Genomic DNA, 27,732 nt, shown 5'->3' on the forward strand with positions numbered 1-27,732 from the left:
AATAATAAAATGCCTTTCTGTTTGTGTCATAGCTGAGGTGAGAATCAATTCAGGCTCGGGAGCCTGGATTTGAACCCCTCTCCTGCTGCATTGCATTAAGCTTTCATACTTTCATACTGAGCTTTCGTACTTTCAAAGCAACATTAAAACAAATGAAACAGATGAAGGGGTTGGGAAACTGAACGCTCCGTCAGTCCGACCTGCAGCGGGATGATAAAAAACAAACCTGATGATTGATTCGCTACAAATCTGACATTATTGTCAGTGACACTGAACAGAGCTGGTTCACTTCAGTCTCCTGCTGCTTTGTTGTGTCTTCAGATGCCACATTCTTCAGCTTCATACACGCAGGATGTTTTCAGTAAACTCACAAGAATGCATTGTGCATTTTTAGAGCCGTCTTACTACGTGACACACTCTTTAGCAACAGACTGGAATGGATGTGACGCAAACACTCAGCGTGTGTGTGTGTTTGTGTGTGTGGTGAAGGAAACTCAAACTTCAGCCAGAGGGTCCACTTGGATAAACAAAAGACAGTCACTTTATTAAAACTATACATCAACAAAGGCAAGTAGATCAGAAATCATATACATACATGTTGTGTTTAAAAGCCCACCAGCCCCAATCTGAGCGCTCAGCACTCAAACACCCCAAACATCATGAGAAGCTGGACAGCAGGTTGTCTTTGACTGGAGACAAGGGCTGAGTCTTCCCGTCCTTACAGGCGATCATCTTCTGGTTATCTCTGAAAAACAGCAGCAGCTACTGTTCACAGCTGTTCATTACTAACTACACACAGCAGAGGAAAACATCCTGGGAATGAGAGAGCGACTGACGCAAGTGTTTTCTCTCTTTCACAGATAACCCGAGTGATGACAGAAAGATGATAAGATATTTTATAGTTGAAATCAAATTATCACCACTAATAATCAGTCTGTCACTGAAACTAATGTAAATAATGAGCTCATTCTGTGGATCTCCATGAGAAGTGTGTGCGTGCAAACGTGATTATATGCAGTTAATTGGTGGGGAAAACTGGATTTAATGTTAATTAAACACTGCTAAGAAGAAGAATAGTGTTCATTAGGTGGAAGTGATGTTCGAATGCTTGACAGATCGTTTTACTTTAGAGATGATTATAAGTTATTGATGAGAAAGACACCGGCCCTGCTAATGTGTGAAACATCTCTGGCAGTGAAGATTATGATCTCACTGATCTCTGATAAAGACAGTGGGTCACGAACTGACTCACTGTGTGTGTGTGTGTGTGTGTGTGTGTGTGTGTGTGTGTGTGTGTGTGTGTGTGTGTGTGTGTGTGTGTGTGGGGTATGTAAGAAGGGTCAACAACGTCACGCTTTCGTATTGACCAGACTCTTCTTACCATGTTTTATCTTGCTTTTATTGAATGGGTTTTTATCATTTTCTTTGGTGTCATGGTTTGGTCACATATCCTTAAAAGAGAGGAATGCCTTTAAACTAGTTCCTGCTGCCATCATATAGCTGAACAAGCTGTAGAACAAACTAGATACTGTGCACAGGACTTATTTACCGGTATTTATTTTTATTATTTTATTGTATCTAAGTATCTGTGTTTTTAAACTGATTTTATTCTTGTCATTTTGTGTTTAAGGTACAGTATCTGTGTTTGTGGAGCACTTTTATAATTGTTTCATTATTTCTGGTCTATTATGTGTGAATGATGACGTGTTAAATGTTTTATGTGTGAATGAGAACTCACTGCGGGACAAATCTACCTACAGGTACGAATAAAGTAACCTGAACCTGAACCTGAACCTGAACCTGAACAGCACTATTTTTATTTCCATCACATGCTTTCAGTACTGGGAAATGCATTTTGGTCCAGACGCCTTGCTAGAAGGTCAAAGATCAAAAGGTTCATTGACCTGATGGACTGAAGAGCTTAAAAAGACAAAGCAGTGTCATGATCCTACCAGGGGGACTGTAAACTACAGCAGTGGTTCTCAAAGTGGGTTCCGGGGACCCCCTTGAACCCTCTCAAGGACCCCTGGGGGTCCCCGGAACCCACTTTGAGAACCACTGCTGTAGTTTACAGTCCCCCGACTTTTTTCTCCTGAAATTTCTCCAAAATGTCATGCCATTGGCAGTAATTTGAACACACATTGACTAAAAAAAGTGATGTTATTCAGTCTAAGAACAAATATTTGTGTATTTCTGGTGTTTGTTTCAAAATTTTGTCCAATGGGAGTCCGTGGTCTAATATGTGTCAGTCCTTGATGTAAAAAAAACTACAGCTTGTTGACTGAAAATGTGCTCTGATTGACGTCTGTCATCACTATCATCTGTTCTAATCACACTGAGTGACTCTGGTTAATGAGTCACTGAGTGATGTCACAGGGTCACCTGATCCAGTTTGTGTGCTCCTCCTCCTCTACACATTAACATATCAATGATGAACCAAGAGCTCAATTTGATAGTAAAAGAAAAACCTCTAAAATGTTTCATTGATATTTAGCAGCCAATGTTCCTGTGAAAGCAGAATCATGGAAACATTGTGATGAAAGATGTGCTTCCTTACTTTTTAAAGCTGAAGTTCTTCCAGAGGCTGCTGATGGTTGCCTGGACACCAGGACTGTTCTCGTTATTGGCAGGGGAGACTTTCTTCCCGGAGCCCCCAGACTTCTTCCTGAGGCCACTGGCCCTCGCTGGGCCCAACGTCTGCACCTTGGCTGTCTGACCCGCGCTGATGGACTTGAGCTTCGACAGACCTGAGACCTGGAGGCAGAAAGACCACGTGCAAGGGACGAGGTTTAAACAGAGGGAAACGCTCAGCTGAACAACAGTTGGTATAAAGACCTTAGTTTAGAAGCTTGTTATTGGATAATTGTTCAGATTAATTTGCATTAAACAGTATCAGTGATGTAGAGAGCAGGAGGACTGACGACCTGACTCTCTCACGCCCTCTCATTTGTGAAAAATCACTCTCATTGAACATTTATTTAATTTTTAAATCAATTTCTTAGTTGGAGGACAGACTGACAGATTTTAACCATTGGTTATAAAATAGGACAGGGGTTGTAATATAATCATACATTGGTTTTTACAATATAAAAACAGTGAAACAGTAATATAACAGTAAGCAACATTTTGCTATTTGATAAATACCACAAATACTGGAATATTCATTACCATCAACCCAATATTAACAATTATTCAAATGAATGGGAAATCTAGTGAATAACTTTATTTAGAGATGTTGGCCAGGTCAGGTTTGTAAATGAGAATTTGTTCTCAAACATTTTACCTGAATAAATAAAGGTTTACTAAATAAATAAATGCTGAACATTCAAACCACCCACAGCAATGGGTACCAGTGTCTATACTACATGGAGTATAATAAGAAGCCTGAATGTTGTCAGTTTATCTAACAAGATTAATAAATGATTTGATGAATGCTTCACTTGTGTCTGATGTATTTAATCTGCCCAGTGAGAAGAAGCTGTAGAACCTGAACACAACAATCCATGGAGGATGAGTGGAGCTTCACAGTATGCAGTGATATTGGTGTTATACACCGAACCACACTAAAATCCATGCTAATGAAATCTTCAATTGTTAGTAGCTCTACACTGTGTAAATCTAAAGAGGCAATTGTGTGGGAATACACTGAATACAACTGAGCTATAAACTCACATTCGATCTCAGAGTGCTGGGTTTCTTCTCAGGGGGAGTGGGACTCTGCACTGGCTCTGAATCGCTGCATGAATTCATTTCCTGAGGAAGCAAACGAGACATCAAACTAAATGACCGAAATAACTTCACACCTACTGATGAAACTCCGATGGTTAAATGTGTTAAGGCTAAACGCAACCGCAGGGAATATTACAGAAGGGTTGAGGGTAATGGAGATGAATGTATGTACGTACAGATACTGAATACTCGGAGTGAGCAGAGGAGAAACTGTGGGTGGGGATTTCCTCTTTGTGGCAGGATGTAGAGCATGGCTGCGACTGGGAGCCGTAGGCACTGTCTTGAGACGGAGGGGAGTCGGGGAGGTTGTACCTCTCCTCTGGGTCGTCGTCAGTGGAGAGTGGACATGAGGATGATCCCTCTCCTGAGGGTCTGTGGGTCTTTGGTGAAGAGGAAGAACTCCCCTTCTTATACTGAAACTGATGCAAGGCGGCCAGGCCTGAGCTAGACGGAGTTGTTTTTGACTGTTCCCTAGAAGAGGAGCCACTGGACCAGTGGAACAGCTTGAGGCCTTGACTGGTTGAACTGGGAGAAGGGGTGCTTGGAGGTGGAGAGGGAATAGGAGGCTCCTCGGTCAGATCGATGGGACCATCGCTGTCTTGGGGCTGGGTGCTGGGACAGGACTGGGACTGTGTGGGACTGACAGGTGAGGGCTTCACATCGCAGGGTGAATCCTCCACAGCAGACTCCTTAGTGCTGAGACTGGAACTGAAGAATCTACATGTGGGAATGAACACAGCCACATCAGGATCATGTACAGTGTTAGCATCAATGCCAACTAAAGCTGCATAAGAGGGAAACTCTGGCTGCTGAATAACTGAAGACTGTTTGATATGATATTTGATATTTGATTAATATTGATATGTATATTTATGCATGTGTGACTGGCTCCGAATTTAAGCAAATATTTTTATCTTGGTGCCTTATATTTATTCTGTTTTTTTTCTATTGGACAGGGCAGAGAACACCAAACGAATTCGTCGTATGCACTTTACAATGACAATAAAGTATGATTCTGATTCTGATAACTGTGACAAAAATGATCAAAGTTATATCTTCATCCATGTAAAACAAGAAGAGAACACAAGGAGATCCCGTGATACTCGATGAGTTTGGCCTGTGGCTTCAGGGGGAGTTGCAACATGCTGGGACTATATCTTGACAAACAACATTGTATCCATCCACCAAATACTTCCACGCTGCATCTCTGGCTACAGGTCTTGGTCTTTGTACAGGCATGATGATACTGAACCTGGCAACCTGCCTGTCATGATTAGACTTAAGAAAGCAGCGCATAATAGTTAAGAGCACATCCCATGTTGGTAATGCCCGATGCAGTTATCGCTGGATCGATTCCCGGATGTGCCGATGTGTACTGTATGTCATTCCTCCAGTTGCTCTCTACCCTGTCCTGTCAATAAAAGGCAAAAATGCCCAAATAATATAAAAAGAAAAAAAGAAAGTGCATAGTCACTACAGCTGACTGAGATAGTTCCAACATGTAACTTCTACAAACACCCTCCATGGCTTTTACCTTCACTTTATTTATAGGTTAAATAGATACAAATAAGATAACTTGGAGCCACATTCACATCAGTATTTAAAAACAGCCAAACGTTTGTTGATTTCACTGGCATCACAGGATGATGTGGAGCTGGTCCTCCGGGAAAAGTTCAGTTTTACCAAAAGGCTCTTATTGGCCTATAGCTGTGTCTTATCTCTTTTAAACCACACCCTGGCTAACTCTAATGCTAACACCATACCATCAGTTTATTAATCTCCTGATTTCACTGGAGGAATGTCAAAGGTTATTTAATCAAATCTAAAACCATTACCTCAAGTTTCTTTATGTATGTATCTCCTATGTTTTTTGCTTTCCTTATTTACATCATTCAAATAAAAAGGAATTCATACAATGTTAGCTGAGGTCTAGAAACAACCTTGTTAAGAAAATATTAAATCACACAAACATAAAAATGACATAGGATTCATTTTAAAATAGAAAACTAGAAGAATTAAAACCACTTATTTCTCTCTCTCTGATCCTTTTTACCAACTCAGCTTCACCACACAACTTCATCAAATCATGTTGAGCCCAAATAATCAAATAAAATAAAATGTGAATTCCCACTTACTTACACATTCAAATGTTTTTAGAGGGAATGCATTCCTATGTGCGTTACAATTACATTTGCACAGATAAATTAGTCTAAGCAACAGTAAATTATTTCATGTATTTCAATAATGATTTATCTGGGGTCAGGATAAGGGATCATGACATCACCTGCTGCGTGTGGCCTGGTCGTCGCCCTCAGCCTCCTGGTTCCTTTTCTGCAGCAGGGTGGCGAAGCGGTTGCGCGGCCTGGAGGGGGCGGTGACCGCCGACTTGTCAGGCTGCTGGTCTGACCTGGAGCGTTTCTGACTGGAGAACGAGTACTGCTGCAGCACGTCCTGGTCTGTGACACCAGAGTCTGGGAGAAAGAAGAAATGTACAGTTATGAAGACAAAAATGTTCATCAGTCTATTAGAATCAGTCTTTACTTTAATATTATTAATTTATTTTTATTATTTATTTTTTGCTTATCTTCATTTATTTAATTATTCATTTATTTTGGTCCTTTTCAGTATTCTTAATATTTTCATTATTATTTTCATTACTGCCAAATGTTAGATTATGTTATGTTATATTATTGGATGTTGTTGTATTAACACAAAAAAACAATAAATATATGTTTAAAAAAAAAGAAAGAATCAGTCTTTACTGCTGTGTAGTCAGGGTTTTCCCTGGGCTTTTTGTGAGACCAGGGTGGCAAATGCCCTGGTGGAGGGGGTGGGGGGGGGGGGTCAAGAATGGGTCATACATGGAAATATTTCAACTTTTTTTTTTTTTGAATCAACAGACTTTTTATTATGCATAGATGCTCTGTAAAATCAAAACAATAAATCGCTGTCAAACATCAGTGTTCAGTTTATACCTGGTTGATCTGCTGAGAACATTTGCATTAAATAACACGCACCAATCTAATCACAGAGGAAACTTCTCACCTCTGGGTCTCTTCACCTGCAGCTCTCTACAGGGCTGCCTCGGCTTCTCGTGGCTGATGACTCTCTCCTTCCCCCTGGTGGAGGGAGGCCTGTCTGGGGAGGCAGCAGAGCAGGATGGGGCAGCAGAGGTTGGCTTGAAGCCTCCACTCCAGATACTGGACCGCGTGGGAGCTGGCGAGTCATTCCAACCGCGACTGCGAGGTTTAGATAGCTGAGGAGACATTTCCAAAGTTGTTGTCAATCAAATTTTCATCACCGAGGTCCTGTTTAACAGATGCTGATCTGTTACCTGTGAGATGGGTTTGTCTGGGTTAAAGTCGTCTATTCTCTCCATTGTGTTGATGTCCAGGTTTCCTAGAGCCATCTGCAGGCCTTTGTCATCTCCAACATTTCTAGATTCAGCATCGTCAAGGAAAAGACAGTGGAAGGTAGAACTCAACATAAGACGAGCTGCAACTACTGTTCATTGACACATTTAACAGAGGTGAGACTTGAGGATACAGTCCGGCGTAGGTGAGGGTGGCTGGGTCAACATGCTCTGGGTATGGGTTGAGGGGCACGACCTTCCTCCGGACAGGATCAAACACCAGCTGGTAGAGGAAGGTGTTGTTGGCTCTGGTGAATCCTTCAATGTACTGGTCAGGGACCACCAGGCTGGCCTTCAGGTACTGGCCCATCTTTCTGATCACCTGACACAGCAAAACGGGAGAACAAGTGTTTTAACAGGATTTATGCGTGTGATGTTATTTACATTCAGATCATACACAGTCTTACACTTTGGCCTATTTGGTATGTGACTGTCTATGAGACAGTTGTCATTGTTTATGTAAATGTATGTTTTATATGTCATAATGATACAGATTTAAGTTCATAAAGTACTTAAAACATTAATAAATAGGAATAAATACAATACAATAAATAAGAGACTTAAAAAGGTTTACATTTATAAATAATAAGATTTAAACATGTCATACTAAATGATTTCAGTTGCAATTTAAAAACCTTGATGTGAGGACATTTTATTTTGAAAATGCATGGTCACATGACCCTGGTCTGTTTTGAGGTTGAACTGTGGGATTGTGGGTCAGAAGCAGGACCACAGACATGGAAGCAGGAAGTCGTGGTGCATGGACAGACTTATTTACACTGTGTTCAAGAAACGCACATGTAATTGTGCTTTTGTTTCATCTGTGTTTCATTTTTTGGTTGTTTACAATATGCTTTGAGCGTACAGTATCCCCTTTTATGTGTTTATTAACATTGTGGTAGCATAAGCCTTATACAGACATAGTTTTCACGTTGTCTTGTGATTTTGTCACTTTGTTGGTGGTGAAGGAGAAATAAAGCTGAAAATATAAACATCAGTATGAATTGCGGCCTTTTTGTTGGACCAGTGTAACGACATGATATTTCCTTAAAATTAGAAGTTCAACCATAAATAATCTCTGGCTATGTTTCCTTTATTGACAGTTCCATTGGAGAGAGAGGAGGAAAGAGTATGTTCTTAATCTGTTAGCAGTTACTACATTTAAAACTTTACAAGTCATTTGATTTATATTCTACTACTAGATTCTTGGATTGAGTGTTTCTGTTCTGAACCTACTGAACTGAGCTGAAAATACTTTTATTCAAAATGAGTCACTGATATTTGTGTTACTGTTGTTTGTGGTGGTTCATGGCATTGACATGTGGTTCATGTCAATCTGTCATAAATCTGTAGAAGTGTCCACCTAGAGGCTTGGTGATATGTCAGCTATTTCCATAACTGAGCCAACAGGAATGTGGTTGAAGCTAGTCTTGAGTTGTGGTTAGACAATTGTGTCCTTGGTCAACCTGTCTACAGCCGGTGGTTTCAGTCTGATGATCTAAACAGTCTTTCCTCATGAGTAGGTGGTATACAGCCGTATTGCTCTAGCCTTCTTAAAAGTGAGGAACTTTGGGAACCCCAAATTCAGAGTTACATTCAATAGTTCCCACTTTGACTGTTCTGTTCTCACCTTGAGGATATCGGGGTCTTTGGCTAGTCGGAGCAGTTTGCAGGCCTTGCCCAGGCCGATGCCGTGCAGGGAGGGCAGGTAGTCGCAGCCGGAGAGGATGCACATGTACCGGAACTTCTCCTCTGTGAAGACGTTGCCCAGGGAGCGACAGCGGCCTAAGTTACTCTGGTCGATCTCCAGGCCGTTGCCCTGCTTGTCCATTTTGAGGATCACCTAAAGGGGAACAACAGCTGATTCATGAGTTGGACAGCAAATATTTGTCTTTATTGAGGATGTGTTTTGCTGCAAACATTAATACAGACCTATGCCCTGGTTGTCAATGATCAGCAAAGTTGAACTATAAATAAACCTGCATACTGTACATCACATATCTCTGCAATCTCTGCATCTCAACTATAATTTCGACCCACACATGTAGAGAGAAGGATCCAACTTGAATGATTTGTCATACAAGCATCAGATTTCCAGTGTGTACAGAGTAAGTATTTGGACAGTTTCACGTTTTTTGTTCTTCAGCACATTCAATAAGGAAGTAAATGGATACTTGATTAATAAGCAAAGTCGCAGCTTAAATGTGAGTAGGTTTGTGTAAATATAATGGCTAATGTAACCTTTTAAACATATTACAATGTGTAGGGGTTCACATTTACAAAGGAAAAAAACACGTATGTAAAATCCTTTGTAGTCGATGAGTGTGAGGTTTTCAGCCCACGGACACCTCAGCACCTATCCTGTTGCTTCAATTTATCTATGAATGTAGTAGTCCCATTGTGAAAGCCATTACGTTAAAGCCATGATAGAACCAGCTCCATGTTTGACCCCTCATCAACACTGATTGACAGATTGTTCCAAGGTTTGTGGACTCATCGCTGCAGCAGCCGGTAATGAATTAAACAGGACATTTTCCAAATTAGAAAGTGGTCAAAAATGGAGCTGGGGCCCTTCACAGCTTAATGCATCTGCAGGCAAGACACACACACATATATATCTGATAGACTCAAACACAATCAATCTAATATCTAAAAACAGTAATAAGCATGCACAAACGCTGAAACAACAAACATTCCTTTGCTGTGTAATTTCTTTGCAATCTGGCCACTGAGTGTTTCAAAGACATGATCCTCCCACTTCTTTCAATACTGACACGCTACAAGCTCCTCACATTAAACCTGAGACTTTGATCTGGTTCCATTATTTCCAACTGAATGTGCTGAAGCTCAGTTACACAAAGAACTACGTAACTGTCCAAATACTTAAAGGGATAGTTGAACATTTTGGCTAATTGGCCCATTGCCATAATCCCTATAGTTTTAGGAGTAGGTTCGTTACCTTTATTTGTCGGTGCAAGCTATTTTGAGAACGGCAGAGCAGAGCCGCGAGCTGCTCAGAGCTACGCTACGGAGGCTAATGGGATTTCTTGGTTTCCCTCATTAAACTCATCAAATACACAATCCAACAACTCCAAAACGCTCTGGTGGACAAGTTGTGACCTGCACATTCACCACGCTATGAGATAATAACGGAACATTACAGAGTTGTTTTCGAGGCAAATGCAGAGACTGCTTGCTGAAAAACTGCACCTGACGGGAACGCGCATCAGTGGTTTTGCATGAATTTTCCTCGAAAACAACTCTGTCTGGTAACATTTCATTATTATCTCATAGCGTGGTGAATGTGCAGGTCACAACTCGTCCACCATTATCCTCCATAGTGTAGCTCTGAGCAGCTCGTGGCTCTGCTCCGCCGTTCTAAAAACAGCTTGCACCGACAATTAAAGGTAACAAACCTACTGCTATGACTAAAGGGATTATGGCAATGGGCCAGTTTGCCAAAATGTTAAACTATCCCTTTAAGGACGAGTGCGTACACATACTCTGAATACTCAGGTTTAGCAATTGACACCTTTTTGCAGCCAAATGCCAGCAGGTCAGAGTCTTCTGTGATGACAGCTTCGGCCAAACCAGATTTTGTCAGGTAAGCCAACTGAGCATCAGCTTCGTACGGAGCCACCACACAGTCCACCCCTCTCGCCCGGGCAACCTGGTTCAAGAAAACACACGCAGGGACAGACACAAACAGTTAACGTTATGCTTAACTTCACCAGCATGCAACACTGCTGCATGTCACCACAAAACATGAAACACAGATAACCAGCACATGCACAGGATCTTTTGGGGTTTAGGTCAAGAAGCTGTTTAGATTTTCATCCCTTTTAGTGTAACCATGGAAAGTGTGTAACTCTGAAGAATCCTGCTGACTAATTTCTGTGATAACAGGTTTCTATATCAGGATGCTTATTAGAGTTATTTTAAAATCACACATTACCTGCTAAATGTCGTAGTTCACCAGTAAATACGTTTTTAAAAAAACATGTTGCCTTATCTTGAGACCGAAAAATAATAATGATCATAATTTGACTTTGATGAACTGTGGACTGTGTGGCACCACAGAAAAGAATCTGAATATCACAACATGGTAAAAAAAAAAAAAAAAAAGGAAAAAGAAGACAAAATAAAGATGTCTCAGAATGTTCAGTCTCACCTTAATCAGATTATGAGCCATAGCTGGAGTGATGTTAACACAGCGGGTGAAACAGTCTCTGGCCTCAGACAGTTTTCCTTCACGTAGCAGCTGTCGGCCCTTCTGAAGGTTCGTCTCTCTGCGCCTGACAGGGGCATGACGAAATATTGTTAATAATGCAACACACGGCACAATGGGTCTAATTAAAACTGTTTAGGTTTAATAAAATATCAAGATGTCTTGAGGTCGAGGCTGTTTTGTTGTCAGCAGCCAAGACAAAGTGACAACACTACTGAGGTTCCTTGTCGAGGATCTGTTGATGCCTTTTGGTCCTGATATGAAAGCATGTGTTTGGTCTCACTTACAAGTCTGTACATTCCTCTGAGCAGCTTCACACATTAACAGTGTTGTTCTGTTGCTCTTTTGGAATGCAGCCCTTAAACAAGTATTGTCTGAGCATGCTTGTGATCAGGTATGAAAAACACTGGATTACTGTGTTGGGCAAAGGTCTTCAGTGTTTCTCTTTAGAAAAACGATACAGAAAAAGTCAGTGAATGTCTGAACGGCCTGGTTTTACACACCGATGGTAAAATTGATCTGAGTGATTAAGCTAAGCTAATATCACACAGTTTTAGTCTTTTGTGTATTTGTTGAACACAGCCATTACACTTCCACAGCTCGGATTCAATCTGGTTTAGCACCTGGTGTACAAAAACTCATGACTAATTCTATGTGTGACACAAAACCAGAAAAAAACAGACACATATTATTTTCCTCAGAATTATAAAGCCATGCATACACATGGCTCTGATGCCACTCATTGAGAAACTGGTTTTGTGTGCATGATTTCCACTCTGACAATGACCCATTAATGGATGAGGACACTCCCTTAATCAATACGTTTGTAACAAAACACTGTCTCCACTAAAGCAGGAAACAACAGTAGTTTTACAGATGCCATCCCAGAGGTGATGTTCCTCACACTCCACCAGCAGGTCAGGGTTTTTAACTATTTAGTAAAATGTCTCAACCAAATCCTTTTTTCTACAGATAATGCTCACTTTGGTGATCCCATAAGGTTTCCTTTAGCACCACCTTGAGGTTCACATTTGTGGCTTAGAGAGAAATGTCTCTGCAGTTAGAACAGACACACATGTCTGCCACAGGATGGACACTCCCATCCTCTCATGTTTTATCAGCACCATCACAAGTTATGATTTCACTTTTTGGTTTTATGCCAATATGCTACTCAGGTTCCAATCAGCATTTGTTACATTTTGCTAATCTAAGCAATGTTAGCCCGCTACTACATGAAGCTACGATGTTTATAATGATATATATCTGCCAAGCATCAGCATTGTCAGTGAGAGCAACTTAGTATGCTTGGTACTAAGTGTTGATGTCCTATTTTGATATGGCCATAATGGTTGAATGTCAACATGGGAACAATTAATGTCCTTACAGTTACAGTCTTTCTTCATAGGTTTGGCTCATTTCTTAAAACAGAAATGACATTCTCAAAACATGGACAAACCTCCAAACCACTTGGCAACTACAACAGAATTGAATTTCTCATTCATTTCACCAAATTGCAAATGTCTCAGTACATGTTTGCAAATGATTAAGTACAGGTAGCCTACAGCACAGTTTCCAAGAGAATATATCTTGTTGATCTTAAATGTTGATTCTCAGTCTAATGGTTGTTCTCTCTAAAACATGTCAGCATCATTTCATCACATATACAGTAGTCTGTTTAACATAATACCATGAATACCTTATATGAACGGCCAGGAGGGTGAGGAAGGTGGCCAGTGAAGGAGTGTTAGTTGTGAAACTCCAGTTTTATTTACAACACTGTAGGCTACATATCATTTTCCTTGTTTTCTGTTTATGTGTTTATATTACAGTGTGCTGTATACAATTTCTTCTTACTCTGTATATGTGTGTGAATAAAAATGGCTACAATTCCCTTGGCAGTATGAGTGCAATGTGTGATGTCAAACCTTAGAGGCTACTCTACTGCTTTGCCAAATGATCTTAGAGTTTTGAGAATATAATTTCAGTTTCAAGAAATGAGCCAAACCAATGGAGAAAAACTGTAATATATAAAATGTAAATGTCCAGTACTGACTTACTACACGGCAGCTAGGTCATGAGTCTCTTTGTTGAAATACACATTTAACATACAAATAGCAAAGCTGCCAAAACAACAATAAGAACTTCCCTTTTATCCCAGGATGTGTGAGGTGTTAATGTTATACATATATACATACAATATCATATAAAACACTCACTCTCTGCGAGACTTCTCCACCTCCCGTTTGGAAGGCAGGTTGCGTCCATCAAACACCAACACTGGTTTGACACCGAAGTTCAACAGCATGTCCACAAATTTCATGCAGTACCACACATACCTAGGTTGAGGAAAAATACGATTTAAGTGCATTCAGCCCTGGTCACAACAAGCAGATTACAGGGTATATGTATGTTGACATACTTCAGAAGAGCATCTTTCATCTTAAATAATTGACATGCTTACTGATCAGTTGGTTCTCCTTTAGCGAGCTTCTCAGCACATGAAAAGGCTCCTTTGTGCAGCCAGCAGTAGGTGTCCACTGCCACTGTCTGCCCTCTGTATTTCTTCACACTGATGGGCTCTCCTGCATCTTTGATGAACTGTAGTAGTCCAGAAATCCCCATTTTCAGCTGCTGATCTGAGTTATACTCAACCTGTGAAAACATCCACCACCAACAGTTTTAATAACATAAAACACTGAGACCAGTCCTGTGATTGTATGCTGTAATTTGCCTTACTATACTAAATGCTCAAACACAACTGGGACCAGTTAAAACAGTATCTAATAGATGGACTAACCAACTGAGATGTAATGACATGAGGTTTATTATTGAATCTTTTTTTTTTTTTAAAGGGGAAAATACTTCATTGTCTGGTTTCTGTTGAATAGTGATGGAAACCTTACACTGTAAGAAAAAGCTGTGAATTTACAGCAGAATTCCAACAGTATTAACCTGTTATTTTTAAATACATCATTCTACTGTTAAAATAAACAAAAACTGTTAAATTTAGGTAATTTACTGTTCTTTTAACGGAACTATACTGTTTTCCTAATATACAGCACTTAACCGCTAATCTTTCATCTAAACCATCTAAGCCACGGTATCATGTTGTATTTTTTGCATTGTTGGAAATTTAACCGAAACTACACATGTGAAGCCGGATCTGTTCCTCTCTTTGTCGACCCTTCATCCACCCCCATCTAGCAAATTATTTGGTGAGTAGCAGTTTTATTTCATTTGTAAATTGGTACAAAGTAAATTGGCAGTGTTTTCAGTTTGTTTTCATCAGCCTATTGCAAATGTGCATGTCATGACAGAATGATTCGGTAGCTAGCTAAATTTTCACAGATGATAGATGAAGTGAATTCATGAAGCATTCATATAATGCCTTAATGGTGTAACACACCACAACATAAGAGGTCTGTTCATTCCAGATTTTAAATTTTAGCTCAGAAATTTAGTGCTTTAGTACTTTTTCTAGTCAGTATAAGACCACTGTTGTTGCTGTTGTTGTTACCATGTTTGCCATTAATTAATGAATCTATGGATAAGATGTTTGCTGAGTTCTTTGAGCGTCATTTACGGTACAGTTTTTGACATATTTCTTTGACATTACACATAGGCCTACTGAAGACTATTTGCTGCTGCGCTACTGATCACAGTAAGTATTTGTGAGTTGTTGTTCATATTGCACGGTGCTTCCTGTTTGTTGAATCATGGTCAAGTTTGCAATAATCTTTTCTTTGTCAGGTATATGCACCTCAGTTGCCTATGTGGGGTACATGAAAAGTCACAGCAATATTAGACCTGTAGTGTTGTCTGCCTGATTGCAAATTGCAAAAATGTGCAGGTGAAAGCAGTGAGCACATCTTAATTTACCAGGGCAATTCTTGGTCAAGTTTCAGGTAAACAACAGGAAACTTCAGCGCTGGATGGTCAGCATTGAGGGCCATGTCGTATGTGAGGGAATCCAACCCACCTTATTTTCCACCTTCTATCTTCAACCAGGAAGATGCCTCCTGTGCCCTTGAATTCACCCAAACTTCGGGTATTTTCACTATAACATGTGTTTTTTTCATCTTTTCAATAGCATGCTATTCTAAATTAACATTTGCTGCTTTTTATTGTGTTGTTAATGAATATGTGCAATGATTTTCCCACTGTCTGATGAGACACTATTAATTGCAGGTGCTTCATAAACCCTGAGAGGCACCAAAGGCTGGATGGGGCACCAGCACCACAAGCAAAAGGATGACAGCAGTCAAACCACATGTACTGTATCCACATGCTGAAAGACTCATGGAATTTCAGCAGGACTTCATTTAGGTGAGATTATTCAATCCCATAACACACACAGACCATCTTGTCTCATTGCTTTAATTCTTTCTCCCTCTCAATCTCACCCTCTTTCTCTCTCCTTTACAGAGTTGAAAGTCCCTTGCTGTTATTCTTGCCAAGTTATTTGTGTCTGTTTCTGAACATACAACTGTTTGAATGTTTCATTCTGGCATATTTTTGACTGTCTGAGGTCAGGACTTTGGATATTTTTTTCTGGACTTGTGGCTTTTCTTTGATTTTTATGTTCATAGACCACATTACAATAGCAGATTACAAGAGGATACAAAGGGCAGACACATCTGAGAGCTTTGTAAATGTATGACTTATCTATTGCTCAATTGTCTGTAACGTCTTTTTTTAAAGAAGGTGTCTGAATGTGGTCTGAATGTGGAGATTCTAAATTCATGTTGAAATAAAAGTCAAAGTGTATTAAGAAGCTGTGCTTTTTTCATATTGCAATTACATGCTGCTCTGTTTCTATTTTGTTGTAGTTTGTAGATTTTGTGAAGACTGATAATGTATTTTTAAACAAATCAGTTAACTGTAAAGTATTGTTAAAGTAATCTTAAAAAACAGTACACAGTGTAATTTTCAAATACAGTACAAAACTGTAGTTTTTAGTAACAGTAACAAATATGTAATTTTACAGTAGCATACTGGTAACCCAGCTGCCAGTTGTTTACTGTTTTTATAATTAAAAAAAACAGTCCCATACTGTTTTCTTCATTAACAGTAAAAAGCTGTAAATTTCCATGACAGTAAAAAACTGTAAATTTTACAGTATCATAATGGTAACCCAGCTGCCAGTTCTTTACTGTTATTTTACAGGAAAATTCTTAACAGTGTAGTTACACCTTTTCCTCCATCGCTTTGATGCAACTCTTAATGCAGTTCTCAAAACAACGTATGCAATTATCATAACACTAAATCACCTGTGCAAAAGCCTCTAAAACGATCGAAGTCATTTCAACATTACGGTACAGTGAACATTTCAATTTCACTGTCTCACTATTCCACAAATAGAATACCGTATTATACCGTATCAGTGTCTGTGATAAATACTTAGACGTTAGCCTACATTGCAAGATATGGAAATGGTTTATGGATCATTTGACACATCAAACACATCACCTCCCTGTGTTCAGGTTTAGTAGATATCCAGCCATCTTAATCTTCCACAAAAACAAAAAACAGCTCGATTGAGCTAACTTTAAGCTAACAGCAGAGTTCAGGGAACACCAACGGTAACAGAACAAACTGGTTCACTGAGCAAAGCACTCAACTGGGGAAATTATACAAACTATTCATCATTTGCGTCTGTTGAAAAATCAAATAATATTCAAATTGGGGAGTTTAAACAGAGACACACGGGGAGGCTGTCCAGTGCCCTCGCTTCGACAGGTGGCTGTATGTTTCTTTTCTTTAAGATGCTAACAGCTGAAACAGTAACCAACAGTAACAAAGTGAGCAGCAGCTGTTGTTGGCGTTCGTGTCGACTGGGACTGAGAGGTTTAACACGATATCACAGAGACAACACTGACAAGTTAATGTGGTTTATGTTAAGTTGTTGTAATTACTAACCTCCTGTGCTTTTATCCACTCATACAGGCAGCTCGACGAGGTAGAAGTTGGAGCGAGTTTAGTTTTAGCGGCAAAAGAAGTGGCACAGAATGAGCTGCTGCCATTGGCCAGATGGAGCAAGGGGGCGGGGTTATCAGAGGAAGAGTGTCACGTAACGTCGATGTGTACAGGATGTTGACATTGGTGCTGAGCAGAGCGATAGTGCTGAGCCGTTAATATAATACATCCATGGCTGAGCTAACAACGATACATCCATGGCTAACAACGAGAAGAGTGTACCACGATTTGGCTGTGGTTGCTCTGGTTGTACTTTGTGTCATTGTGGCTACGACAGACAGACAGACAGACAGACAGACAGATAGATAGATAGATAGATAGATAGATAGATAGATAGATAGATAGATAGATAGATAGATAGATAGATAGATAGATAGATAGATAGATAGATAGATAGATAGATAGATAGATAGATAGATCTTGTTTTTAAGTATTGTATAGAGAGTTTTTTTCAAAGAAAGTGTCAGTTGAACTAAAGAAAGTCCAAGTACAACAAACTTATTTTACACATTTTTCCATGACGAACTGTATCATTCATTTATTCTTTTTTTCACATGGTTATCGCTTTCATTATAAAAAGTAAAAACAAAAAACAAACAATACAAATACTCATACAAAACCAACACAGAACGGGCTATTTATCATTATATATTATTTATTGATTGGTTGATTTTCGTGCAGTGTCCTAGCTTTATGGGACGCCCTGAATGCACCATAAGACGTGTCTCATTACCCAGCATCCTCTGCACTTCCTGCTTCCAGCTGCAGCAGCAGTGACAGACAGACCGAAAACAAAATGACAGTTTAACTTCACAGATGAGCTGTGACTTAATGACAGCGTTATTAACGCTTCCCGCCGCATCCGACTGACCGCTGATTTAGATGTCATTTCTGTAGACCGGAGCCGAGTGGCAGTGACTACAGACCAAGATGCAGTTCTCTCCCAACAACGGAGATTTCACGTTCGTCTCTTCGACTGAGGCTGAAGGTAGGCTAATGCTAATGCTAACGGTAGCAGCACTGCACGGCTAGCAGGCCTGGACACAGCTACACCTCTGGCCTGTTGACGTGACTGTTGAAAACTAGCAGAAACACAGATAATAGTGCATTGAGTCTAAAAAATACACCTGCGGTGTGTGGACCGACTCCGTACTGTTTCAAATAGCTGCAGTAACGTTGAATTGTGAAAAGCGTATCCAACTAATTTGCAGCGGTAGTTTGTGATGATGGCTGTAAAATTGTGTAGCTGACTAAACCACTGGAATACAGGAGGTTTTATTTCATCGTTCAAGTTATGAGGCCGGTTGAAAAGATAGAAAAAGAGCTTATCTTCCAGTATTGTTAGCCTAGCTCACATATTGTTTATACGGGTCACTCATAAAGTTTCCACATCCTCATAACTCCGTGCAGCGGATGGAGACCAGATTTCATGACAGGTCTCAGTGATTTTGCTGTTAAACAGAGCAATGTTTTCTGATCATGAATGTTTTTTACCAAAAGTGAGGCAGATGGAAAACATGTGGTGAATTTAAATAGAATAGGTTAAACACAAATTGGCCTACGATATACACTTTATGTGTGGTTATTATTTATCTTAGGCTTTTTCCTGGACTATGGAATGTAAACTGGATATATTCTATACATACAGTAGCATGCAAAAGTTTGGTCACCCCTGGTCATAATTCTGTCAATGTGAACAGTTCAGTAAGTGGAAGATGAAATGATCTCCAAAAGGCATGAAATTACAGATGACACGTTCCCTTTATATATTCATCCTAAATGAACTATTTGCTGGATGAGTGATTTACGATTTACAGACAGGATTTTAAATGGCAGATTCAGCGCAGACATAAATGATGTGCTGCTGTCTGAATGTGTAAATGGATGTGTTCCCCACAGAGCTAAGCGGCACCATCAGTGCCCCGGACATTAAACTAAACATGGGCAGTGACAACGGTAAAGACCCGTACGCCACCACCTTCCTGAGGCAACGAGGCTACGGCTGGCTGCTGGAGGTGGAGGAGGACGACGGTGAAGACAGCAAACCTCTTCTGTGAGAATATAACAAAAGCTTATTTTAAACCCATGCCTTTCCTTTGATTACATGTTTATTCTTCTCCCGCACCGCACCTCGCCTTTGGAACTCTCTCCCCCAGCCCATCAGAGATTCACCCTCACTCCCTCTCTTCAAATCCCGACTGAAGACATTCCTTTTTAGCCATGCATACAATCTCCCCTACCCCTAAGCATCTCCCACAGACCTTCCCCTCCCTCCCTCACTACCTGTTCACATGTTTCTTCTTTTGTGTGTTTGTGATTCTTTATGTTCTTTTCTTTCCCCTTGTTTTTCTTTATGTAAAGCGTCTTTGGGTCTTTGAAAAGCGCGATATAAAATAAATGAATTATTATTATTATTATTATTATTATTATTATTATTCTTTTCTGTGCAAAACACCAGGTTCAGTCTGCTTATGATATGATATAGAGTTCACAATATCCCATTCAATCATTACATTTCATCATACCAGTTTCTTTTTTTTATAGAAGATGACGTAAATATTATTTTAAAAAGACACCAATACATCCTCTATACAAGGAAGAAACAAAGATACATGTACTGACAGAATTTAAAGGGCCTCTCTTTAATTTTTACAATTGCTACATAGCCAATGCACAGCAGCACAGTGGTAGACTGAGTGCATTCCTTCCAACTGAGTAGCTTCAGTCATGATTTCATGATATTACTCAGACCTACTTCAGGAAACATCAGCCCTGATGATTTGATCCTCCTACTTGTTGCTATTAAGTACAGGTTCCTATGTAAACAGATCCAATCCAGTGTGTGTAATGCTGTGGTTTTGTGTGTGTGCAGGGAGGAACTGGACATTGACCTGAAGGACATCTATTACAAGATCCGTTGTGTGCTGATGCCAATGCCATCGCTGGGTTACAACCGCCAAGTGGTCAGAGATAACCCGGACTTCTGGGGCCCTCTGGCCGTGGTGCTGCTCTTCTCCATGATCTCCATCTATGGACAGTTCAGGGTGAGCAGGACAAAGATATACCTCTGTGTTCCCACACTGTTCTAAGACTGTCAGGGGCTGAATTACCTCCTACATGGAGCTTCTCATAACCTTTGGTACATTTCCATTTGCTGCTCATTTTTTGTAAATAACAACCCCTGGGTGAGACATGGGAGTTGTGTTGAAAAGAATAATTGTGGGACAGACAACAGGAAGGGAAAAGGCAGTGTTGTCATTGATTAGTGGTCATGCTGTTTCACACTGAATCCAGAGCAATGCTCAGGCTGACAAGTCCATTAGCCGCCTAAAGCTACATCGACTTGCACTGTTCAGCTCTGCAGTGTATTCCCACAGGTACTGGAACTAACAAGCAGGGATCTTTAAAAAAAATGTATTGGGTTTAAGAACAGTGTGCACTTGCATTAATCATTTTTAAAAAATAAAGAGATGTGCACCAGAATTAGCAGGAAGCTATTTTAGTATAGACATAGTACAATTCATTGCCACACAGAGCATCAACATGCAATATCCTATATTTTTAAAGGTTATAGCTACAACCTTTTCATCAACAAAAATAATAAATCCACAGAACGTCTAGAGGGGTGCAGAATAAGAGTATTAACTTTACAGAATTTTTTTAAATAGTATATAAATAATTATTTTATACATCTTAACGGGTCCAAAATATGTAAATATTTACATCTGGTTACGTTTGCAACGTCGGCATGAAATGATCTCTGCACCAACAGCATTAGTATGTTGATGTCATGTTAGGCAGAGCTCGGGGGGGGGGGCAGATCCTGATAGCTCTGTGGAGAAATGGCATTGTGCTAATGCTAATGCTAACTAACAGTCAGCCGGTACTGTAACATTTCCGGTGCAGGGGTGATGTTGCGGGTTTGTCAGGTTCGTCTGCAGGTGCATTAGTGTGAAATTATTCAGATATGTTTCCAGTCCGCTGTCAACACCGGAGCTGCTGCTGGTTAAATACGGTTAGCGTTAGCTTAGCTTTAGCTACTAGCCGCTCCCTATAGGCGTACCTGGCAACCAGTATAATTGAAGGTTGGAGTGTAAGTGCGACACCTACTGGCCGAGAGGAATTAAACTTGTAGCTAACACCTTTAAAGCAGAAGTGAGTGGTCCGGTCGTTTTCGCTAATGCTGCGTTCCAGGCAGGCTTTTGAAATCGTAAATTACAGCTTCAAGTCACAACTTACGACTTTGTAGCGTTTCAGGCAACCCACTCGTGTTTTTCCGACCTGTTTTACCGGTGAAAGTCACTATAACGGCCACTCGTAACTTCCGACCGGTGAACTCGTACCAGATCGAACTGGTGCCACTTCACGGTCGGAAAAATACGAGTTTCCTTGAACGCACCATAACAGTCCTCGTCGCTACGTCACCACATTCACGGCGTTCCTTGGCTGCACACACAGCCCTGCATGCCGTTCTCTCTCCTCATTGGATAAAAACTGTAGGATACGATAAATGTTTTCTCTTTGGCTCAGAGCAGAGCAGAGTGACTGAGAGACCCGTGTTTCAGACCAAACACTCTATGTAAGTGATTGCTGTCGGAAGATATAACTATTTAAGACTTATATTAACACAAATATATCACTTACTTCTGCTTTAAGTACTCCTAATATAATGTGAATTATAGCTAATGGTGAATATCATATAATTATGGTGCTAGCTTCTGACAGTGTTCAGTGTTGACACAAAATTCTGCTTTTATCTGACAGGTCGTGTCTTGGATTGTCACCATCTGGATATTCGGATCGCTAACAATTTTCCTGTTGGCTCGTGTCCTTGGTGGTGAAGTAAGTGCAGTTCACTCAGAGTCATCTTCCCCAGACAGTCACAGTCAGTACGTTTACATGACACTTGAGAAAACCGAATTATTGCCTTAATCCGACTATAACTGGACAACTGAGTGCATGTAAACGCGTTAGTCCGACCAATATCGGATGTAAACTGGGGCAAGGACAGAAGTCCGATTAGACGCCAACATCAAATTTCGAGCATAGATTAGGCTGTGCATGTAAACGTACTGAGTGTCCTCAGAGCAGACACGTCACTTGTTACTGTCAAACATGAACGCGCTCTGATGTTGTCCTGTTGTTGTTGTTGTTTTGTGCAGGTTTCCTACGGCCAGGTTCTGGGGGTGATTGGATATTCCCTTCTTCCTCTCATCGTCATAGCCCCTCTGCTCTTAGTGATCAGGGGCTTTGAGGTTGTCTCTACACTAATCAAAGTAAGTCATGAAACATTTTGTCCACGAAAAAAAATAGCTTGAGACATGCCTGCTCTGACAGAGCTGCCAACAGTGGTAGGTGAGGTTTACCAGCATCAGGTCCAAGTAGTTAAGCTGATAAAACTCACATTCAGGAATAAGTAGCATGTTGAATTATATGTGACACTTGCATACACTTACACTGTGACAATTGAGGACATACCGAGGAAGCACAAGTCCCAAAAACACAAGAATCGGCTGTTTTATTCAAAAACTTTCATCGGAACTACCCTGAATAGGTCCAGTTTAGGAAACACATCACAGAAAACAAAATCTTATCTAACTTAAAAAAAGCATGACATCCTCAAGCCACAGAGAAATCATGTTTTTTAGAATAATCACTCTAGCATGTCTGTCCTCTGAGAGAAGAGAAGAACATATGACTCCAATCAGAAGAGGAAGCTTTCCACCTGTCACATTGGTTTCACACATTTGAGCAGATAATGAAGAATATATATTATTTTTCATTTCCACATTCATGTTTTCATGTCAAGTCAATTTGAATAGCTTGTATACATGAGTATCATGCAGTTGACAGACGTTGTTCATATTGGCTTTGGTATCAGTTAAAGGGATGCGCCACCATTTTTTTTCGTGTCTTGCCTCACTCCCGAGTCCATGACAAGCAGATAGACACCATCCTTTCGACTGTGCGTGCAGTAACAAGGGAGATAGGGGCAGAGCTGGCGCACCGCTAATTAGCTTAGCTCAAACGCTGGAAGTGCATAGGTAGTGTTAGCCTGCCTCCACCTAAAGTCATCAGAGAAACTCTTCAGCAACTCTAAACGGAAATCAGGGGGCTGATCTTCATCTCAGAGCTGACAAAACTCTCCGGTAAGGCATCTTGAGCGGTCAAATGCCGGTAACGGGACGAGATCGGTCAAAACGGAGGGTTCAAGCAAAGACGGTTTATTTTGGTTCAAGCTAGCTACATCGAGGGTAGGTTAGCTTCCTATTTCAAAGTAAAAGCACAAATTCTATCGTCATGGTTTTCTGTATGTAAAGGGCAACAGGCGTTTTATTTTGTGAAAGTAACCGGAAGTGCGTTGATCACAACAGCTAGCTTGAGTAGAGCCGAATTCCTCAGAACAAAATTGTAAACAGCTGCTATTTAGACAAATTAACGACACATTGCTGATATAAACGGCTACTTTCTCGCCTAAAAATGTTTGAAATGTCGATAAAGTGATATATTTACAGAGTTTAAAGCTAAAATGAAATCAGATTCTGACTGCTGATTTCGGCTCGGGTAGGAGGCAGGCTAACACTACCTATGCACTTCCAGTTTGAGCTAAGCTAATTAGCGGTGCGCCAGCTCTGACCGTATCTCCCTTGTTACTGCACGCACAGTCGAAAGGATGGTGTCTATCTGATGGTCATGGACTCTGGAGTGAGGCAAGACACAAAAAAAATGTTGCCGTATCCCTTTAACAAGGTATGGTTATAAATGGCAGTGGCACGGCCTCCCTACACACTCACTTTGTTTTGTAAAAAAAAAAAAAAAAAAAATCCCCTAGACTGTCTCTGGAGCTCTGGACATTTTATTTATTTTTCCTTAAAAAAAATTTTAAATCTCAGAATTCTGAGAAGAACTCACTTTTTTTTTCCCAAAGCGGCCCTAATCCTCTTCCATACTTGGTTCTACATGGTGTACATCTTCATCCACCCTCTGATCTGTAAAAACTACCCCCTGCTACTTCTAGTTGAGTTTGACTGTCATAATTACCAATGGCTCATTCTAATGGTGTTCTCCTGTTTCCTCTCATGCTGCAGCTGTTCGGAGTGTTCTGGGCTGCGTACAGTGCTGCTTCGCTGCTTGTCGGAGATGAATTTAAAACGAAGAAGCCCCTTCTCATATACCCCATCTTCCTTTTGTATATCTACTTCCTATCACTATATACTGGCGTGTGATGGGATGAGTTGAAACTGTGGACCTTTTAATGGACAGTGGCCCCGGAGCATGGGGATGAAAAGTCGAACTACGGAACCAAGATTTTTTAAAAAGGTGTTTATTTCTTTTTTTAACTCTGTTAAACTCTAGATGATGGGGATACTTGGAGTATATATCAATGTATATAGTTTTGTCCTTTTTGTCTTTGGTCAATAAAAAAACACATGTTCTTACAGCTACAGCTTGGGTACGTAGACTTCTCGTTGACTTGTGCAATAATCCAAATTGTTATTTGTAGTTCATGAAGCTGGAAATAACTCGAGTTCAATCTTAATGTCATGATTTATTTTTTTGTTGATTTTTTTTTTTACTTCCCCACTGAATAATGGGTTGCTAAATGCTAAATACACATACAGCAGCACAGAGAAGAGTGTTGAGCATAATGTCTTTTTTGCACTGTAATGTACTATGAGAAATGTCTATTTATTTTTCACAGAGCTGCTTTATTAGTTGAAGGATTGCAGCAGCAGCAGCAGCGGGTTGACTGGGGCAGTTACAGTGATATAAACCAATGTCTACTCAATGTGGTGCCTTGTTTTTTCACCCCTCCGCCCTGTTTGTCAGGAGTGTAGTATTTAGCCATTTGGGTAACTATTGCAGTAAATTCATAATCTTTTCTCACTTTAACATTTTTGGTATTTGCTGATGAAGTACTGCTGACATACAGCCAACACAGCTGGTCACTCGAACATAATAAAGAATGCTGTATACTGAAACTCCCTCAAGATGGACTCACAGAATCTCATTCAAAACAGTGGTGAGGAAATAGAAGTTGAACAACAGGCCGTGCCCAGCTCCATACAACATGCTCATTGTAGATGTGTAAACACAAAGAGGTGAGGAAATGGAAGGAACAAACATCACACTGCAGTCATATCATGTGACACTATATACAATATGTTCACCATTTAAAAAAACAAAAAAAGACACAACAACATGACATGAAACTGTCAAACCAGGACAGGGATTTCGACTGACTTTAGTTTTTAAGTTGTGTGTGTTGGCTGTCACACCGCCCACCTGTTATTATTGCATCACCAGCTGTCACAGGCTCAGGTTGGTCTCGTTTTGTGAGTCTGTGTGTCATTAAGACACCTTTGACAGGGTTAGAATTAGAAGTGACAGCCGTACTAATGTACATGATGTTTTATAAAGATCTTAACATCTCTAATTAAAATGAAGGCACCACAAGCTCCTGTCGATTTTTTTTTGATAAAGGAGAGTCTGTCTGGTGTTGACACTACAGATGTGGAGCACTGGTCAACATCCATCCAGATGTTTGAACCGATGCAGAGGCCCCACTCTGACACAGAAGGAACATTACTACGCAGCATAAACTTTGTTACATGTAATCCTGACGAAGTGCCGATGACACAGCGACACCCGCAGGTGGACAGGAGTACTGCAGCAGGTGTGTCTGTCACTGCCCAGCTCCACAAACTCCACCTGACAGGACAAAATAAGACTAAACTAAAACTAGCAGTGAAATAATTATTTAGTAAACTGAACTAAAAAGCAAAATGAAATTTTTTCCAAAAACAAGAACTAAATAAAAACTACAATGAACTATGCAACTAACTAAAACTAAAGTTCAGTCAGATAACATCAGCTTAGTTTTGTTTTCTTAGAGCTGTTAAAGCTGCAGGAAGAAAACGCCACAGCTCAATATGGGACGACTTGGAGTAGGACCCACAGGTAGATAAGAGTGATGTAACATGATGAGGACTGATGGGAACATAATGGGAATCCCATAATGTTCCCATCAGTCCTCATCACGTAATGGGATGCATCCCATAATGGGATGCAACTACTGTAAAAGGGAAAAATCCCACAAATGTGGAAGTTCATCTTCAGAGGTCTGACAGAGGTTTTCTCCTAAAACCTGAAAAACTAAAACTGAGACTCCTAAATAAAAGTCAGTGTCTCAAAAATAAAAACTAAACTAAAACTGTTTAATCACTTGTTGAACTAACTAAAACTAAACTGAAATAAAAAAAAAAGCAAACTGAAAAACTACCTCTGCTGATTTTTATTAATATTTTATTTTTATTTATTTGTCAAGATAAGATCAAGATTTCTTTGTTTGTCATTTCTCATGCACAAATGTACATAAATAAATTTAAAAAATAATGAAATGCTCTTCCCCCAACAAATACCAGCGCCACAGAGATATTGAGAAATCAGAGCAGGTTAAATATACTAATCAAATCAAAATATAGGCTACTCTAAAAAATAAAATCACTTTAAACCAATAGCATGTCAACATAAAAACATAAAACACAAAGCTGGAGCTTTTATCTAAAAGTGGAGGAGCATCTGTAAAACCCTCTGAGGCTATGTTGTGTTAATCTTTATAGCAGTAACAAATGTTATATGTCAGCCCTGAGGCCAATACCATCTTCCAGAAGCATGTCTATCAGATTCATATCCAATGGTGAAGAACCACAGGGCTACAGAGATGACACCTCTCCTGTCTGACGGTCGCTTTTTTACCTGAAAAGTATGTCAACTTACTGAAGTCACATTATAGCAGTCGAAGGATGGAAGTAGTCACAGCTTTGTATTTACTGATATTATGGCAGAAGTAACTAAATGTGTGCTGCCAACAGCTCAGACAGAATTTTTCTTGACACACACAAATAAATATTGAAATAATGAATAAAAAATACGGTCCATACATAATACAACCACACATCAACAGAACCCTACATTCCTTCTATTATTATCCAATCTAGTATTTGAGTCTGAGCAGGCTTGGATCTGATTGGTTGGTTTAGTTCCACCTGTGACCATCATAACATGAAAACTCACACCTGGATTATCAACACTGACATCCATTTCATGTTAGTTAATTCATAGATTATCAAGTTTTTTTTATTAATTTTTTATTCATAGCACAGTTGGAGAGACAGGAAATGGGGAGACAGAGAGGGGGAATGACATGCAGCAGGGTTAGGGTTAGGTCTTGTTGTCTGACCTCTGTGTGAACTTTTCTTTTTCTTTCTTCTGTTGCCTTTTTTTTGGGGGGGGGGGTTAAAGGTCAAGGTCACTGTGGCCTCACAAAAAGACTTTTCCCTTGTGAACTTTGTGACATCTCAGTACGATCAGTAAAGGATCCATT

At 40.1% G+C, this 27,732-nt stretch overlaps 2 protein-coding genes across 2 annotated transcripts; one reads left to right on the forward strand and one right to left on the reverse strand.

The window, feature by feature from the left end:
- Positions 1-657: 657 nt before the first annotated feature.
- On the reverse strand, positions 658-17,389 carry exo1 (exonuclease 1; the record flags this gene model as incomplete). The annotated part of the gene is made up of 14 exons (XM_083987910.1): positions 17,289-17,389; positions 13,831-14,021; positions 13,586-13,705; positions 11,313-11,436; positions 10,674-10,811; positions 8,772-8,984; positions 7,276-7,463; positions 7,064-7,166; positions 6,775-6,985; positions 6,014-6,200; positions 3,906-4,446; positions 3,673-3,753; positions 2,558-2,754; positions 658-745 (listed from the first exon to the last, which is right to left on the reverse strand). Exons 2-14 carry the CDS (start codon positions 13,989-13,991, stop codon positions 658-660), a joined length of 2,352 nt encoding a protein of 783 aa, XP_083844036.1. The 5' UTR covers positions 13,992-14,021; positions 17,289-17,389.
- Positions 17,390-18,105: 716 nt separating this feature from the next.
- Positions 18,106-25,224, forward strand: yipf4 (Yip1 domain family, member 4). Its single transcript, XM_083987690.1, has 6 exons — positions 18,106-18,333; positions 19,245-19,398; positions 20,218-20,389; positions 22,110-22,187; positions 22,508-22,621; positions 24,434-25,224. Exons 1-6 carry the CDS (start codon positions 18,276-18,278, stop codon positions 24,569-24,571), a joined length of 714 nt encoding a protein of 237 aa, XP_083843816.1. The 5' UTR covers positions 18,106-18,275; the 3' UTR covers positions 24,572-25,224.
- The last annotated feature ends 2,508 nt before the right edge of the window (positions 25,225-27,732 follow it).

Source organism: Trachurus trachurus (assembly GCF_905171665.1).
Source record: "Trachurus trachurus genome assembly, chromosome: 15".
Classification (NCBI taxonomy): domain Eukaryota; kingdom Metazoa; phylum Chordata; class Actinopteri; order Carangiformes; family Carangidae; genus Trachurus; species Trachurus trachurus.

Bases quoted from the DNA above. Each gene is read 5' to 3' on its own strand.
- yipf4 (XM_083987690.1), top strand. From the start codon at position 18,276: ATGCAGTTCTCTCCCAACAACGGAGATTTCACGTTCGTCTCTTCGACT. The intron at 22,188-22,507 runs GTAAGTGCAGTT...TGTTTTGTGCAG, and splicing joins CTCGTGTCCTTGGTGGTGAA to GTTTCCTACGGCCAGGTTCT. The intron at 22,622-24,433 runs GTAAGTCATGAA...CTCATGCTGCAG, and splicing joins TTGTCTCTACACTAATCAAA to CTGTTCGGAGTGTTCTGGGC.